The sequence below is a fragment of the Cetorhinus maximus genome, chromosome 28 (assembly GCF_964194155.1).
Source record: "Cetorhinus maximus chromosome 28, sCetMax3.hap1.1, whole genome shotgun sequence".
Lineage (NCBI taxonomy): Eukaryota > Metazoa > Chordata > Chondrichthyes > Lamniformes > Cetorhinidae > Cetorhinus > Cetorhinus maximus.
The window spans coordinates 15,518,159-15,535,231 of NC_135906.1; the positions used below are offsets into that span (position 1 = coordinate 15,518,159).

Genomic DNA, 17,073 nt, shown 5'->3' on the forward strand with positions numbered 1-17,073 from the left:
ATGCACCTGGAAAAATTTATTAATTTTGCTTCCAATTTCCACCCCTCCATCATTTTCACATGGTCCATCTCTGACACTTCCCTTCCTTTCCTTGACCTCTCTGTCTCAATTTCTGGTGATAGACTGTCCACCAATATTCATTACAAGCCCACCAACTCCCACAGCTACCTCGACTACAGCTCCTCACACCCCGCTTCCTGTAAGGACTCCATTCCATTCCCTCAGTTCCTTCACCTACGTCGCATCTGTTCTAATGATGCCACTTTCACAAACAGTTCCTCTGACATGTCCTCCTTCTTCCTTAACTGAGGTTTTCCACCCACGGTATTTGACAGAGCCCTCAACTGTGTCCGGCCCATCTCCCACGCATCTGCCCTCACACCTTCCCCTCCCTTCCAGAACCATGATAGGGTCCCCCTTGTCATCACTTATCACCCCACCAGCCTCCGCATTCAAAGGATCATCCTCCGCCATTTCCGCCAACTCCAGCATGATGCCACCACCAAACACATCTTCCCTTCACCCTCCCTGGTGGCATTCCACAGGGATCGTTCCCTCCAGGACACCCTGGTCCACTCCTCCATCAACCCCTACACCTCAACCCCCTCCCACGGCACCTTCCCATGCAACCGCAGAAGGTGCAGCACCTGCCCCTTTACTTCCCCTCTCCTAATCGTCCAAGGGCCCAAACACTCCTTTCAAGTGAAGCAGCATTTCACTTGCACTTCCCTCAATTTAGTCTACTGCATTCGCTGCTCCCAATGCGGTTTCCTCTACATTGGAGGGACCAAACGCAGACTGGGTGACCGCTTTGAGGAACACCTTCGGTCTGTCCGCAAGCATGACCCAGACCTCCCTGTCGCTTGCCACTTCAACACTCCACCCTGCTCTCATGCCCACATGTCCGTCCTTGGCCTGCTGCATTGTTCCAGTGAAGCTCAACGCAAACTGGAGGAACAGCACCTCATCTTCCGACTAGGCACTTTACAGCCTTCCGGACTGAATATTGAGTTCAACAATTTTAGATCATGAACTCTCGACCTCCATCCCACCTCCTTTCCGATCCCAATAATTTATATAGATTTTTCTTTTCCCACCTATTTCTATTATTTTTAAATGTATTTCCGTCCATTGTTTTATCTCTACCTTTTAGCCTATTTCGATCCCTTCCCCCCACCCCACCCCCATTAGGGCGATCTGTACCTTGCTCATCCTATTAGCACATTCCTTAGATAATATCACCACATTCAACACTTCTTTGTCCTTTTGTCTATGACATCTTTTGGATATCTCCACCTATCACTGGCCCTCTATCCAGCTCTACTTGTCCCACCCCCCACTTAAACCAGCTTATATTTCACCTCTTTTCTATTTTTCCTTAGTTCTGTTGAAGAGTTATACGGACTCGAAACGTTAACTGTGTTCCTCTCCGCAGATGCTGTCAGACCTGTTGAGTTTTTCCAGGTACTTTTATTTTTGTTATGCAGTAAAACAGACAAGACACTTAACTCAAATCAGTTTTTCACAGCTTTTACTGAGCTCCCAGAATGAATAGATTGGACTGAGGAATGGAACCTGTTAAAGCAGTGGCTGAAATGTTGGGGTTAGGAGGTTGATTGGACTGAAAAATGTGCTGAGGTTGCAGTGAGGGTAAGGACGTATGTAAAGGTAACATTATAGAGAAAAACACAAACTGAACAACAGAAAAATCACAAAACGAACACTGGCTCTTTCATTCCTCATTAACAGGTAACCTTCTGCATTTGCTAATCCTGGGTTGTTTCCCCAGCACAATTTTGCACATGGGAAATCCCCAGGCCACAGCTTCCAAAGCTCTAAGTAACCACCACCCAGGAGCAAAACAAACACATACACCAGCCTGTGCAGAAGACCAATACTGACTGCCCCACCTTCCTTTCCCCTGAACTGCTTCACATATCTCAGGGCCTGAAGGAAAAGAAGAAATGTAAAAGATAATCCTTGTTTCAGCATAAAAACAAGATAGGAAGGGCACTGTAAATGAATTCCCAATAATTAAACCTCAGGGACCACAAAAGCAGAACAGTATAAATCTCCAAGTATTGGGTGGGGGGGTGGTGGATGAGATACATAAAGGTTTCAGGAATCAGTGGGACTGAAATGGCTCCCAGATAAAGGTGAACTTTATTTTACTGTGATGTGAAGGTGGAGGTTACAGAATGGGAGTAGACTTAAAAAAACAGGCAATTGTCAGAAGACAGAGGGAGACGTGGACACTTGTAGGCACACACAGACTTTTTAGGTCCACATACCTGCCTCAAACCCACACACACACCATACATGCCTATTCCAGCAGTGAGTTTGGAGTGTTGAGACATACCTGGGTAGGCCGGGAGGTCCAGGTGGGATACGTGCTGGCCTAGAAGGAATCTGAGGTGGTGCCCCGAAGGCATCGTTAGTGGGAACAGGTCTGGAGGGAATAGGAGGAGCTCCAAAACCCCCCACAGGAGTTGGTATTAACATGGGACCCGGGTTTGATCCCCGGACCCCAGGAGGTCGGCCTGGTGGGCCCACTGCAGAATGGGGTCGACGTTGAGGTGTTGGACTGTGGGAGGAACAAAGCATAAATTTCAATTACAATCTGACCTTTCAACTAAAGCACTGTTACAGATTATCCACAGATCCCAAACCCCACAAACACCCCCAGCCCATCCTGCAACTGCGCCACACCTCCACCACCCCTAACCCCTCCCACTGTAACCCTGACTCCACACCCCCCAGCCCACCTTGACCAGCTTGTTCAGTAGTGGTGTTGCTGAGTCACTCAGTGATGGACATTGAAATCCCCTAACCCAGAACATATTCTGTGCCTTTGCTAACCTCAGTGCTTCTTCTAAGTGTTGTTCAACATGAAAGAGCGCTGATTCATCAGCTGGGTGGGAGAGAAGAGATGGTAGGTGGTAATCAGCAGGAGGTTTCCTTGCCCATATTTGACCCGATACCATGAGACTTCATGGGGTCCAGAGTGAATGTTGAGGAGCCCCAAGACAACTCCCTCCTGACTGTATACTACTGGTGAGTCTGTCCTGCCTGTGGGACAGGACATCCCCAGGTATGTGACCACTGAGTGAGGAAGAGGCACGAAGCAACGATTGGTGAGATACTAGCACTGGGTGAATAGAGGGGCCCAAAGCTATAAACAGATGAATTTGCTCACTTCACCCCCTACCTCCAGATTCTCAGTCCTGTCATCCTTCACATTTGCCTACCTGTGTCCCCCCCCTGACTGAACAGAGAGCCAGGAATCATCGACTGGGGGAGGCAGGGGTGCAGTGATGGTGGTAGTGCTGATGTCCCCGATGATGCTGAGAGCTTCCTTGATGGCATGATACATTCGCAACATTTCATCTCGTCTCTGTGCCTGCTCAGCCGACTCCTCCATTAAGCTGCTTTGGTCAGTGGATGAGTACAGGAAAGCGAGTAGCTCCGAGTGGATAAAGTCCTTGGTCTGTCACAGGCAAAGTAGTTCTCTTAAACTCAGTGTGTAGTTCCTCCCTCACTGGGGAATAGGATCTGCCCACCCTAACCCTCCACCTATAGCTGCAACAGCTGTAATAGCCAGAGTGTGCTCACGGACTATTTCACCATCAGTAACATTGTGGTGACCAGTGTTGGATGAGCTCAGGCTTTCATTTTCGGCCCAACACCAACTCCATCCTAATCCTTCTCCTCAGTTGGTAGCAATGGCACCTCGGAGTCACAAAGTTCCGGGTTCAAGTCGCACTCTAGGGCTGGAGCACAAAAATCAAGGCTGACGCTCAGTACAGCACCGAGTTGAGTGTTACACTGTCAGAGGTGCCATCTTTCAGATGAAAGATTAAATTGAGACACCTAACTATCTGCTCAGGTAGATGTAAAAGATCCCGGGGCATTATTTTGAATAGAGCAGGGGAGTTATCCCCGGTGTCCTAATATTTATCCCTCAATCAACATCACAAAAACAGATTATCTGGTCACTATCACATTGATGTTTGTGGGAGCTTGCTATGCACAAATTGGCTGCCATGTTTCCTACATTGCAACAGTGACTACACTTCAAAAGTACTTCATTGGCTGTAAAACAAAGAGGTACGGTAATCATGAAAGGCGCTATTATAAATGCAACTCCCGCCTGCCTCCCCCTTCCCCAAACGATTCCTGTGCCTTTACATCCCCTGGCCCTCCCTCCTCCCCCTTGCCCCTCACTAGCCCTTCTTCTGTAACCCTCCCCCACTGACTGATGTTGAACTGGAATTCACAACCTTGGCATCTTGTTTTTTTTTATTCATTCATGGGATGTGGACATCAGTGGCTAGGCCAGCATTTATTACCCATCCCTAATTGCCCTTATTCAGAAGGCATTTAACAATCCACCACATTGCTGTGGGTCTGGAGTCACATATAGGCCAGAGCAGGTAAGGATGGCAGATTTCCTTCCCTAAAAGGACATTTGTGAACCAGATGGATTTTGACAACAATCGGCAATGGTTTCATGGTCATCATCAGACTTTTAATTCCAGATTTTTTCCTGCCGTGGCAGGGTTCGAACCCAGGTCCCCAGAGCATTACCCTGGGTCTCTGGATTACTAGCCCAGCAACAATACCACTACATCATTACCTCCCTCCGAGCTAAGCTTCTGACATGAAAATCCTCTCCAGCAAGACCACCTGCTTCCAAGCTCTGTAATATCACCCATTTCAACTGCTAATCGAGTCTGTCTGCTAAAACCCCCATCCATCCCTTTGCCACTTGTAGACTTGGCAATTCCAATGCTGTTGACCAGCAACCACATTCTACCCTCCATAAACTGTGGGGCATCCCCTCCATGGGCTCAAAGGCAACAAGAAAACGAACATTTTAAATTAAACCGGAGATAAATTTTCCACTGACCCCAGACTTCTCCATCCCCCTCAAACATCCGCAGCAAAACTTACATTGTTGATCATGAGGTGCATGATGGTCTTTGGCATCAGATCCCTGATCGATTTATTGACGATCCCCATGTAGGAATCCACCAGGTTACGGATCGTCTCAACCTGTCGCTCTAGCTGGGGGTCCATCGAGAAAGTGTCTGGACTGCTGCCCCCCTCATCATTCTCAGCCTAAAGAGCATGGTCAACAGTTAGGAGTAACTCCACACTACACACCTCTCAACATCGCCCAAAGAAGCTGAAACTCTCCATCCCCTCAAAGTGCTGACCTCTTGCTGGGATTTTGGCTCATGGGCAGTCACCCTCCAGTGCATATTTGAGTTGAGTGTGATTCATGGATTTCAAAAAGGAAAATCTTGCTTGACCAATCTTGTTAAATTTTGAGTAATGCAGGTGGTGTAATTTATCTGGATTTTCAAAATGCCTTCGATAAGGAGACCCATAATAGACTAATAAATAAGATCAGAGAACGTCAAGTCAACAGACAAGCGGCAGAATGGATTGCTAGCTGGCTTCAAGACAGAAAACAGAGTATGGAAGTAAAGGGTAGTTACTCAGTGGCGGAAGGTGGGAAGTGTTGTTCCACAAGCACCAGTGCTGGGACCACCTGCTGCTCACAACTTACATTAAAGATTTGGACTTTGGAATCAAAGACACAATTTCTAAATTTACAGGTGACACCAAATTTGGGGAGCGAGGAGGAAAATTAAGTTTGAGAGCGACATATGAGTCTCAAACAAGTATCTTAAACTTAAATAAAGTCAATTACCTAAGTATAAGGGGAGAAATGGCTGAGGTTAATTGGGTAAATAGGCTAAAATGTATGGAGGTAAATGAACGGTGGGAAACATTTAAATAAACTATTCAAAATGTTCGACAAAAAATACATTTAAAAACAAAAACTCAGCCAGAAAGGCTTACTCAGGAGGTTCAAGATTGTATTAGTTTAAAAGAAAAAGCTTATAACCTTGCAAAGAATACTAGCAAGTCTGAGAATTAACAATGATTCAGAAACCAGCAAAAGGCCACCAAAAAGTTGAAAGAATAGAATGAGAGCAAACTATCCAGAAATATAAAAACAGAATCTGAGTATATATTAAAAAAGTAACTAAAGCAAACATTGGTCCCTTAGAAGCAGAGACAGAAGAAATTATCATGGGGAATGAGGAAATGGTAGAGAATGAACAAATATTTTGTCCTCACAGAAGACGACACAAGTTACATACCAGAAATGGGTGGTAACCTAGGAGCTGATAAGAGTGAGGAAGTTAAGATAATTAATATCAGCAGAGAAAGACTATTGGAGAAGCTCGAGGGACCAAAATCTGACAACTGGGAGCTGATGGCTTGCACCGTAGGGTGCTAAAGACAACTGCAGAGACAGCGGATGTGCTTTTTATAATTTTCCAAAATTCCCTAGATTCTGGAATGGTCCCAGCAGATTGGAAATTAGCAAACGTAACATCACAATTGAAGAAAGGATGGAGAGAGAAAACACTTCTGCAGGCCAGTTAGCCTGAGAGCAGTCATCTGGAAAATGCTGGAAGTGATTATCACGGAAGTCTGAACAGTGCACTTAGGAAATCATTGTATGATCAGACAAGGTCAATATGGTTTTATGGAAGGAAAATTGTGTCTGACAAACTTATTAATTTTTGAGTGTGTAACTAGTAAGGTAGATAAAGAGGAACCAGGAAAGAGGATTTCCAAAAGGCATTCACTAAACTGCCACACAAAAGGTTAATACACAAGATACGGGTTCATGGAATTGGGTGTAATATATTATGGATAGACGTTTGGTTAACAGGACAGGAAGCAAAGAGTAAGTATAAATGGGGAATTTTCATGTCATCAGGCTGTGACTATTGGAGTGCCACAAGGATCAGATATGGGGCCTCAGCTATTTACAATCTATATTAATGACTTAGATACATTACTCTCTGTCTCTTCTAAATTTGCTGACAATACAAAGATAGTTGGGTGGGTGGGAATGTAAGCTGTGAGGAGACGACAAAGAAATATAGACAGGTTAAGTAATCAGGCAACAAGATGCCAGGTGAAATATAACGTGGGGCTGAGCTTATTCACTTTTGTCGCAAGAATAGAAAAGCAGAATATTTTTAAAAATGCATGGAACTTGTGAATGTCTTGGATGTGCACGTACAAAGAGCGCAAAGCTAGCAAGTAGGTATAACAAGCAATTAGGAAAGCAAATGGCAGTGGCCTTTATTGCGAGGGGATCGGGGTACAAGAGAAGTCGAGCTACAATTGTCCAGCACTTTGGCGAGACCACATCTGAAATATTGTGTACAGTTTTGGTCTCCATTATTACAGACAGATATATCTGCATTGGAGGTGGCATGGTGAAGGTTCACTAGATTGGTCCCTCGGGTGAGAGGATTGTCCTATGAGAGGCTGAATTAAATTGGGCCTATACTCTTTGGAGCTTCAAATAATGAGACACGATCTCATTGAAACACACAAGATTCTAAAGGAGCTTGATAGGGTAGACACAAAGGTTGCTTCCCTTGACTAGGGAATCTAGAACACAGGGACAAAGTCTCAGGATAAGGGGTCGATCATCTAGGACTGATAAGGAGAAATTTCTGCACTCAAAGGGTTGTCAATCTTTGGAATTCACTACCCCAGAGAATTGTGGATGCTCCATTGTTGAATATATTTAAGGCTGGGATAGACAGATTTTTTGTCTCTCAGGGAATCAAGGGATATGGGCGGCAGGCGGGAAAAGCGGGGTTGAAAACCAAGATCAGCCATGATCATATCGAATGGTGGAGACGGATCATGTGGTCTACTCTGCTCCTACTTCTTACGTTCTTAATAGCTAATACTGAGGAAGACTGCAAATTACAGGAGGACATTAGTAAACTTACAAAATGGACAAATAATTGACAAATGAAGTTCAACAATGTGAGTTAGTACATTTTGGTAGGAGGAATAGGGACGTCGCTTATTACTTGGAAGGTGCAAGTCTTTGTGGAGAAGAGCAACAAAGGGAACTGGGAGAACAAATACAAAGGTTGCGCTACAGGTTAGCAAGGCCATACAAAAAAAATATCAAACACTGGGTTTTATTTCTGGAAGGACAGAATTAAAAAGTTATGCTAAACCTGTATAGAACATTGTTTAGAGCACACTTCAGAGTCCTGTGCGCCGTTCTGGACACCATATTATAAAAGGGACAGGGAGACACTGGAGATGATGCAGAATAGATTTACAAGGGTAATTTTTAAAAAAATTCTTTCATGGGATGTGGGTGTCACTGGCAGGGCCAGCATTCGCTGCCCATCCCTAATTGTCCTTAAAAAGGTGGTGGTGAGCTGCATTCCTCAACCACTGCAGCCTTTGTGGTGTAGGTACACCCCACAGTGTTCCAATATTTTGATCCAATGTCAGCGAGGGAACAGCAATATGATACTGAAAATGGATGGGTATACATATCAGGAAAGGATTGACAGGATAGACGCTTTTCTCTTGAAAATAGATGCTTGACTGAGGGGTGACCTAATAGAGGACTTAAAAATAATTAAAATTATTGATAGAGTGGGTAAACTAGATAAACACGAGGGAGTAGAGAATAGAGGGGTTATGATGGTAGGTTTAGATGAGGAAAAGAGGGGAGGAGGCTCGAGTGAAGCATAAACACCAGCATGTAACGGGTTGGGCTGAGTGGTCTGTTTCTGTGTGGTATATCCTATGCAGTCCTATGAGACATTACCTAATTTTGTCACATACGCGAGACATGAAAGAAATCCCAGTTTTCTGGCTCAGGGGTGAGACTGTCACAGCCACAGCTGAAACTTACATTCTCCCTCTCTGGATAGACCCCTGCCCTCAGGAACGATGCTTTCCAACTGTCCACATCCTCCTGGGACTCACAAGCCAATTCAATTTGCCGATAGTCCTTATAAACATTCCTAGAGAAGAGGAGATTGTTAATACTCATCACTCCCCCAGCAACAGATGCTGGGAACAGAATTCATTGTATTGCGTTAACAGGAGGTAAAAGCTTAAGGCAGCAAAAGGTTAGGGCTTAAGATCTGGCTACCTGTCGATTACAAATTGTCCTATTTGAATTTCCAATGCAGACTCTACATGCACGCCCAACACAGCAGTAAGTAGAAAGCTGGGCAACGCTCACAAGGCCTAAAGGAAAGTGCCTCCAGCTCCTTTATCATCACATTATTGGCTCAATGAGATCTCAGCCAAAAAACTCATATCGCAGACAGTTTCTGGTTTGGAGTTAGAGTCCATGGATAACACTATAACGCGAACAGCTAATGTACCCATCCCTGGCAATACCTAATTAATGTACTCTCCCCTCTCCCAGTATTCCCCCACTCAGTCACTGGATGCTGAGTTGGAGATAGGCAGCTGCAGTTTGCACTAACCTGTGCTCTGTGTTAAAGATGGCAAAGACATGCTTGGTGGACATGAAACCTTTCTCCACATCCTTCAGCTTCAGGTTGTCAAGCGGCAACATGTATTTCTTTTCCTTCTCCTGTAACATTCACACAACCATCAGAAAACACGATCATCACGTCGCAGCATTCAGCTCCCGCTACAAGCCCCGTTCATACCCAAATAACAGCTTCATCGAGAATTGTCCACAGGTTCTTTAAAGACCCGAGGGACACTGAGGGGTACGGGTGGCGGGGGGGTGAAGGAAAACCAAGAGCTTAAACAAACGAGCTGGGCGTGAGGGGGGCCTTAAGTGGGATGGAAGGAGTGGGATTCACATGCAGAGCACACGAGGGACAGGAGACACTGTACCACTACCCCCCCTCACTCCTATGCCCTCCCAACACCCAGAGGCCGGTAAACACAAACACATCAGAGCATGAATATGATAACTGTCCAGAGCTGAAATCAGTGTCTTAATCCACATGCATGGTCTACAATTCCAATAGGCTCATACACAAGATAATATGGAACCAAATTCAAGGAGCCCTTTGACCCGCTTATGCAAAACTGAATTCAAACTACAAATGAGGACTAATGAGGAATAGTTAGATCTGCTCACCTCTTCATCCTTGTACCAGGACAGTGACTCCGCTGTCAGCACAAACCAATATTCCTTGGAGCCACCCTTCATGATGCTGATGTTATTGATAGTGATCCAACCTCTGCGAATAACCTGGAGACAGTCAGTGGAATACTGAGTGAGAGACAGTCCAGCAGCACCGAGCCCCTCACACCACCACCCAGGCCCAAGATAGGGTGGCGGGGGCACAGCCAAGATTGGAGGGGGCCGCCGCCCGAAGGCGGGCACGGAGACAGGGGTGGGTAAGGGAGGGGGTGGGGTTCTTATTCTACAAATGCAGTACGTTCATAAATTGATTAGAAAACATCAAGACATCACAGTTAGAGGAGGTTTTAAACTCGCCACATTGCTGCTAGAACCAAAGCCCCTGCATGAGGTGGACAGGCTGCTGCTAACAAGCTGCTGCAGGACCAGCTGAAACATTTCAGAGAGGCAGTTCCACCGTGAAAGCCGGTTAGTGAAAAGCCAGTGTGATGTTGGATAATTTTTAGAGACAAGTTACACAAAACAAACAAGTTAATTAGGAACAAATTTGGTTAGTCAACTATCTCAGACACAATCACAGGAGGTAACTGCCTCTGGAACAGCCCCTTCAGCCCTGCAAGTCCTTCATTTCATTGCACTGGTATCTCCAATCTGCCTCATTTCAGAGCATCACTGTGATGAAGTGTTGAAACACAGATGGGGGGATGGGGGAGGGAAAGAGAAGGTTTGGCGGGGGGGGGGCGGGTGGAGGAGGAGGAGATGGGGAAGAAGAGTAAAGGGGAAGCTTCCAATCTCCGTCAGCTTTGTTCAGAGTAAATGAATTTCGAAGATACTGCATTTGGAATGAGTCTTTTGGGATAGAGGCTATAAGATTGAAGAGAATCAAATGGAAGCAGCAGCAGATACAAAATTCACTGATGTTATAATTGTTCAATTAACAGCCACACACACACAGCCAATCAGAAACCAGTCTGCTGAGTGTAGGACTTCATCGTGCCATCCAATCTGGAGGCAGGTCACTTAGGGATGGACAGAAAGCTGCCCATGAAGCAATCACAGGTTCATCATGCGACTGGCTGCTGGAGCCAGGCGATAAATGAACTGCCATTAATGGAATCGACACCATGAGCAGACACAGGAGCCAAGGCAGAACAAGCTGATTAAAATAGATCTGGGCTTTCATTTTGAGCACTTGGATTATCGAATCTGAGCAGAGGAGTAGACAGAAAGACTGAAACACAAAAGAAAATAATATTACCCGGGTCTGAAGGCCAGCAGGAAGCATTTCCTGAAGATCCCCCAATCTAAATCCCCCTCTCCCCATCAGACAAATTCAAATGAACTAAACTAGGCGACACACAACACAAACGGTACTTACCAGAATCTCACCCTTTAGAAGTATTATAGTTTAAGGAAGGCAGGCATATCAGATGAAAAAGTGCATTGAGTGTGGGAGGGTTGGAGTAAATGGGCATGGAGAGCAGAGGTGACAGCAAATAGTCAGTAAAAAGAGAAAACAAAATGACATGCAGTTATTACACACCCAGCTCAGCCAAGGCTTTCAAACAGCTGAAATATCCCCTTTACTACAATCCCCATCAGAACCAAACACCAGTTCCCGCAGCCACATTCTCCAATCAACATTCACTGGCTGTTCAGAGAGGGCGGGGGCGCCGGGGCGAGGGGGCAGAGGGCAGGGGTGCCGGGGCGAGGGGGCAGAGGGCAGGGGTGCTGGGGCGAGGGGGGCAGAGGGCGGGGGCGCTGGGGGCCGAGGGCGGGGGCGCTGGAGGGGGGCAGAGGGGTCGGGGGGGGGGCCCAGAGGGCGGGGGCACCAGGGCGAGGGGGGCAGAGGGCGGGGCGCCGGGGGCAGAGGCGCCGGGGTGAGGGGGGCAGAGGCACTGGGGCGCCGGGGGGCAGAGGGCGGGGCGCCGGGGGCAGAGGCGCCGGGGTGAGGGGGGCAGAGGCGCCGGGGCGAGGGGGGCAGAGGACGGGGGCACTGGGGCGCCGGGGGGCAGAGGGCGGGGGCGGCGTTGGGGGCTGCGGGGGAGAGGGCGGGGGTGTTGGGGGGGCAGAGGGCGCGGGTGTCGAGGGTGGGGGGGAGAGGGCGGGGGTGTCGGGGGGTGCAGAGTAAAGGAAAAAAGGCACAGAGTCAGAGGCCACAAGAAGATTCCAGGTCTCCATCTTAATCCTGCATTAAGAAATGCAGAAACTGATTAGCCAGTGAACTCCACTCAAACACTTAGCAAAACCTGGTTAAACTGATGCAATCTAAGTGCAGACTAATAGTGAAACATATGGACTCAGTCCAAATGTTACACAAACTACTCATGCAAGTCAGACTATTCCAACAGGCTTCCACTTTGGTGCACAGTTTGTCTCCCACAAAAAAGAACAGGACTCGACTCCATGTCCTTACCTGATTTGGAACCGCTCGTTTCTTTGTTAACTGGCTGCTCCTCTGTTGTGCACTGGAGGAAGGAACAGCAAATTGTATAATCGCCTCACACCTAGAATCATCGAGCAATCCAATCTCTCCATGTAACTGAAGTCCCCCATCCATGGAACCGTCCTTGTAAACCTGTTTTTGGAACCCTCTCGAAAGCCTTCAAGTGTGGTATCCAGAATTCAACACAATACTCTGAGGCCAAACTAATGTTTTATAAAAGGTCCTTCGTAACTTTCTTGCTTCTGCACACACTGCCCCTATTTATGAAGTCCAGGATCCCATATACCCCTCTAAATGCTCTCTCAACTTGTCCTGCCACCTTCATTTTCTGCACAAATACCCCCAGGGTCTTCTGCTCCTACATCCCCTTTGGAATTTTACTTTTTTTTATATTGACTCTCTTCATTTTTCCTCCCAAATCTATCACTTTTTCATCTACCATGCCTCCACCCATTCCACCAGCCTATGTCCTTGAAGTTGATCACTGTCCTCCTCAGTTCACAATGCTTTCAAGTTTGACATTATGCCCTACACAAGTCCAAGTCATTAATATAGATCAAGAAAAACAGTGGTTCTAGTACAGATTCATGGGGAGTCCCGCTATACACCTTCCTCCAGTCCGAAAAACAACTGTTAACCATCACTCTGTTTCCTGTCACTCAGCCAACTTCGTATCCATGCTGTCACTGTCTCTTTTATTCCATGGACTTCAACCTCACTGACAAGTCTGCTAAGTGTCACTTTACCAAGTGCCTTTTGGAAGACCATGTACACCACATCAACCCCAATACCCTCATCAATCCACTCGGTTAACTCATTAAGGAACCCAATCAGATTAATCAACCCTCAACAAATTCTGTCCCAAGACACTTCATAGTAGCATTATCAAACAAAATTTGTGCCAAGCCACCTAAGGTGATGTTAGGGCAATTGATCAGCTTTGATCAGAAACTTTTTCACACAGCGAGTAGTTAGGGTTTAGAATGCACTGCCTGGAAGTGTAGTGGAGGCAGGTTTAATTGAGGCATTCAAGACGGCATTGGATGATTATCTAAATAGAAACAATGTGCAGGGTTATGGGGAAAAGGCAGGAGATTGGCACCAAGTTAAAATGCTCAGAGCCGGTGCAGACACGAATGGGCCTCCTTCTACATCGTAACAATTCTGTGATTCTGAGAGGTAGATTTTAAGGAGCGGGGGTCTGAGAGGAGGAAAGAGAGGTCGAGGTATAAAGGTTGTGGGGAGAGAATTCCAGAGTTTAGGGCCTTGGTAGCCAAAAGCACAGGCAACAACAGTGGAGTGACTAAAATCAGGGATGTTCAAGAAGCCAGAATTAAAGCAGCACAGATATCACAGAGCATTGAGCAGCTAGAAGAGAGGGATTTGAAAACCATAAGAATTTTAAAGCCAAAGCATTGGTTAACCAGGAGCCACAGTATAGCAGCGAGATGGGTGAACAGACTTGGTGAAAATTAGCATATGGATAGCAGAGTTTTTGATGACCTCAAGTTTATGGAGGATGGAAGATGGGCTAGGAGTGCATTGGAATATTCAAGTCTAGTTAACAAACACACGGATGAGGGTTTCAGCAGCAGATGAGCTGGGGAAGGAGAACTGAAGTTGGGATTTCTCTAATCTGAATCCCATCAACTGTAACATTCACTGACTGAATGTAGAAAACCCCTAACAAATTTCTAATAACACAAGTTCAATCAATCCTCAGTGGATACAGAGTATGGACAAAGGGGAACTCTACCAACAGGCCAATGGCATTTTACAGGGACTGTAAATCCAGCTCACATGAAAAAGAACAGAAACTAAGAGTCAGTCAGTCTTGGGTCTCTGGATCTAGTTAGTCGCTGCCTTGATTAGGAACAGTAGTCTATGCAGCCCCACGAGCCTGTTCTGCTCTCCAATGAGATCATGGCTGATCTGTGATTTAACTCCAGTTCAGGGGTAAAACTGGGACATCAAACGAGTCTAGTCTTCAGTTCATGAAACAGGAAGGTAGGAACAGGCCTATATTGTCCAGAGTTTAGAAGAATGAGAGGTAATCTCATTGAATCAAAAATTCTTACAGGGCTCCACAGGTAAACACTGAAAGGTTGTTTTGCCTGGCTGGAGAGTCAAGAACTGAGGGCGTAGTCTCAGGATAAGAGGTCAGCCACTTAGGACTAAAATGAGGAAAACCTTCCAGGACAAAGTAGCCCACTTGATTGGCACCTCATCCACCACCAGTGCAGTTGCTACCCTATGTACCATCTACCAGATGCACTGTAGCAATTCACCAAGCCTCCTTTAACAGTACCTTCTGTGTTACTGACCACCTAAAAGGACTTGGGTGGCAGATGCATAGAAACACCACCACCTGCAAGATTCCCTACAAGTCATACACCAACCTGATGTATCACCATTCCTTCACTGTCACTGGTTAAAATCCTGGAACTCCCTAAACAACACTGTGGGTGTTGCCTACATTACAGGGACTTGCAGCGGTTCAAGGCAGCAGCTCACCAGCACTTTCTCAAGGGCAATTAGGGATGGGCAATAAATGCTGGCCCAGCCAGCAATGCTCACATCCTGTGAAAGGATAAAAACACAGCTCAGAGGGTTGTAAATCTTAGGAATTTTCTAACAAAGAGGACTGTAGATGCTTAGTCAATGATTATATTCAATGCTGAGATTGACTGATTATTGGGCATTAAGGGAATGAAGGTAAAGGATAGGAAAGTGGAGTTGAGGTAGAAGATCAGCTATGATCTTATTGAATGGTGCAGCAGGCTCAAGGGGCTGTATGGCCACTCCTGCTCCTATTTATTATTCTCTTATGTCTGACTTTCCACACTTACTTTGCGAATCCGATGAAGTCCTCGTGGTTTGTGTTGATGTAGGACAGTTCGATGTCAATCAACAAGAGGATCTAGGAGAGATCAGGTACAGATGAGAGCTGCTGCAAACAAGACCTCAGGGTGTGCACATATAACTAATCCAGCCCAATTGGTGACCAGTTCACAATGACAATATATTAAGTTGGGGCACACATTACTATTACAGGAATAACCATGCACAAAATTGTACTGATTACACAGTCCATCACTCACTGACCTGGTCCTTGGTCTTTCCCTCCCGGTCTCGGACATGAGTGGTTACAATTCTCTCCGTCTCCTCTCGTAACCTGGGAAAGGAGTTGAGCTGCAGGAAGAGGAAAGCAGACAGCACTGCAGTTTGCTGGGGTCTAACTCAAACCAACAGTCACAAACAGGTCAGTATAGTGAGGAGGAGGATGAGAGGGAATCCGACTGGCCGGAGCAGGTCGGGTTCACTGAGAAACACAGCAAGCTCATTCCCATCACACATCACCAGGTAACAGAAACCAGCAGGGTTGGGAGAATGCTTTGATTAAAACCAAACTAGTCACTACATAAGTGGACCTGGGTTAATGTGGAACATTTAAATAGAAGGCCTGGTATGGGCAATGGTCCAGCTTTATTCAAAGCTTCATCGCAACCAAAACAAACAGCAGTCAGACAAGACAGAGAGATAAACAAGGATTAAGGACAGCAAGTACAGACTGAGCAGGCACACTCTGTGGCACAGAGAATATCAAGGAAAGGTTCAGCAACAACCTTGGAAAGAGTGCCCCCAAGCCCAAACTACATGAATAGTCAAAATGGGAAAGTCTGGATCAGAAGAGATGTGAGCAGCAGAAATGAGATAGCCCAAACTGATCGGAGGTATACTGGCAGCACAGAGGAGCAGCAAGTGCTCAGGCCAGTGAAAGAGGATGCAGAGTGTCAAGCTGGCCAATCAGAAACCTCGCTCTTAATTAACCACAGAGCTGGGACAGTGACCCTCCTAAAACAGCCCAAGGTTCCTCCTCGGGAGAGCAGGAAATGGTCGCTCAGGGCCACAAAAAAAGGGACAACAGTTGAGATAGGAAGTGTAAAGGTGGGGCAAAATAAAGTGCTACGGCTGGTTCAAATGATAAACTCAGAAGCTGCCCTATGGCACCCACTGAACTGCCAGACCTCTGTCCTAAACTCAAAATTAACATTTGGGCAAATTATCAAAATGGGAATATTTAAGAGTTTTAAAAATTTTGAGTATTAAATTTCTATGGTTCAGTTAAAGTTATAGAAATAACCTTGTCCCAGGGCTAGAGAGAAAGAGATGACTACTGTCAAATATCAGATACACCCCAGCCTCCTCCCCACCCCTGGCTCTCGTGACCACACTCCACACCCCCACCCCCCCCACCACCCTTCCCCCCCACCAGCAGCTCTCATGAACCCCCCCCACCGCCTGTCCCATGGCTTGCAACCTGCCCCACCCTTGTGCCCCAGCTCACTATCCCCTCGCACATACCTATCACCCACTAACTTACCCCCCCTTCCCTCCGTGCTGCAAGAATATGCTGTTACTGACTCTCTGCCACTTCTGGGATGTGAAGTCAGCTTCTCCAGGTGTGTATTGACTGAGATGTGGATTGCCCGCTATTAAACAGTGTAGTCAGCTAAATTGCTCTATCTGCCCACTGGATTTGGTCCCCTCATCTCCCTGAAGGTGGTTAGAGTTGGAATGAATGAGATTGAGTGCCCCTAAAGGCAGCCTCACTTTAAACAGCTCAGTA

At 46.4% G+C, this 17,073-nt stretch overlaps 1 protein-coding gene across 8 annotated transcripts in view; it reads right to left on the reverse strand.

Moving 5' to 3' along the window:
• dnm2a (dynamin 2a) overlaps positions 1-17,073 on the reverse strand; it is a 47,385-nt gene that overhangs the window by 7,932 nt on the left and 22,380 nt on the right. For 5 of the 8 annotated variants that reach the window (XM_078531247.1, XM_078531244.1, XM_078531245.1 and 2 more), the window contains exons 11-19: positions 15,549-15,635; positions 15,293-15,363; positions 12,414-12,465; positions 9,992-10,105; positions 9,360-9,469; positions 8,774-8,885; positions 4,954-5,121; positions 3,249-3,487; positions 2,360-2,584 (exon numbers count right to left, since the gene is read on the reverse strand). In XM_078531247.1, coding sequence (XP_078387373.1) covers positions 2,360-2,584; positions 3,249-3,487; positions 4,954-5,121; positions 8,774-8,885; positions 9,360-9,469; positions 9,992-10,105; positions 12,414-12,465; positions 15,293-15,363; positions 15,549-15,635 — 1,178 coding nt within the window. The remainder of the gene's footprint in view (positions 1-2,359; positions 2,585-3,248; positions 3,488-4,953; positions 5,122-8,773; positions 8,886-9,359; positions 9,470-9,991; positions 10,106-12,413; positions 12,466-15,292; positions 15,364-15,548; positions 15,636-17,073) is intronic. The other 3 variants (XR_013573558.1, XR_013573559.1, XR_013573557.1) reach the window with 1 other exon arrangement.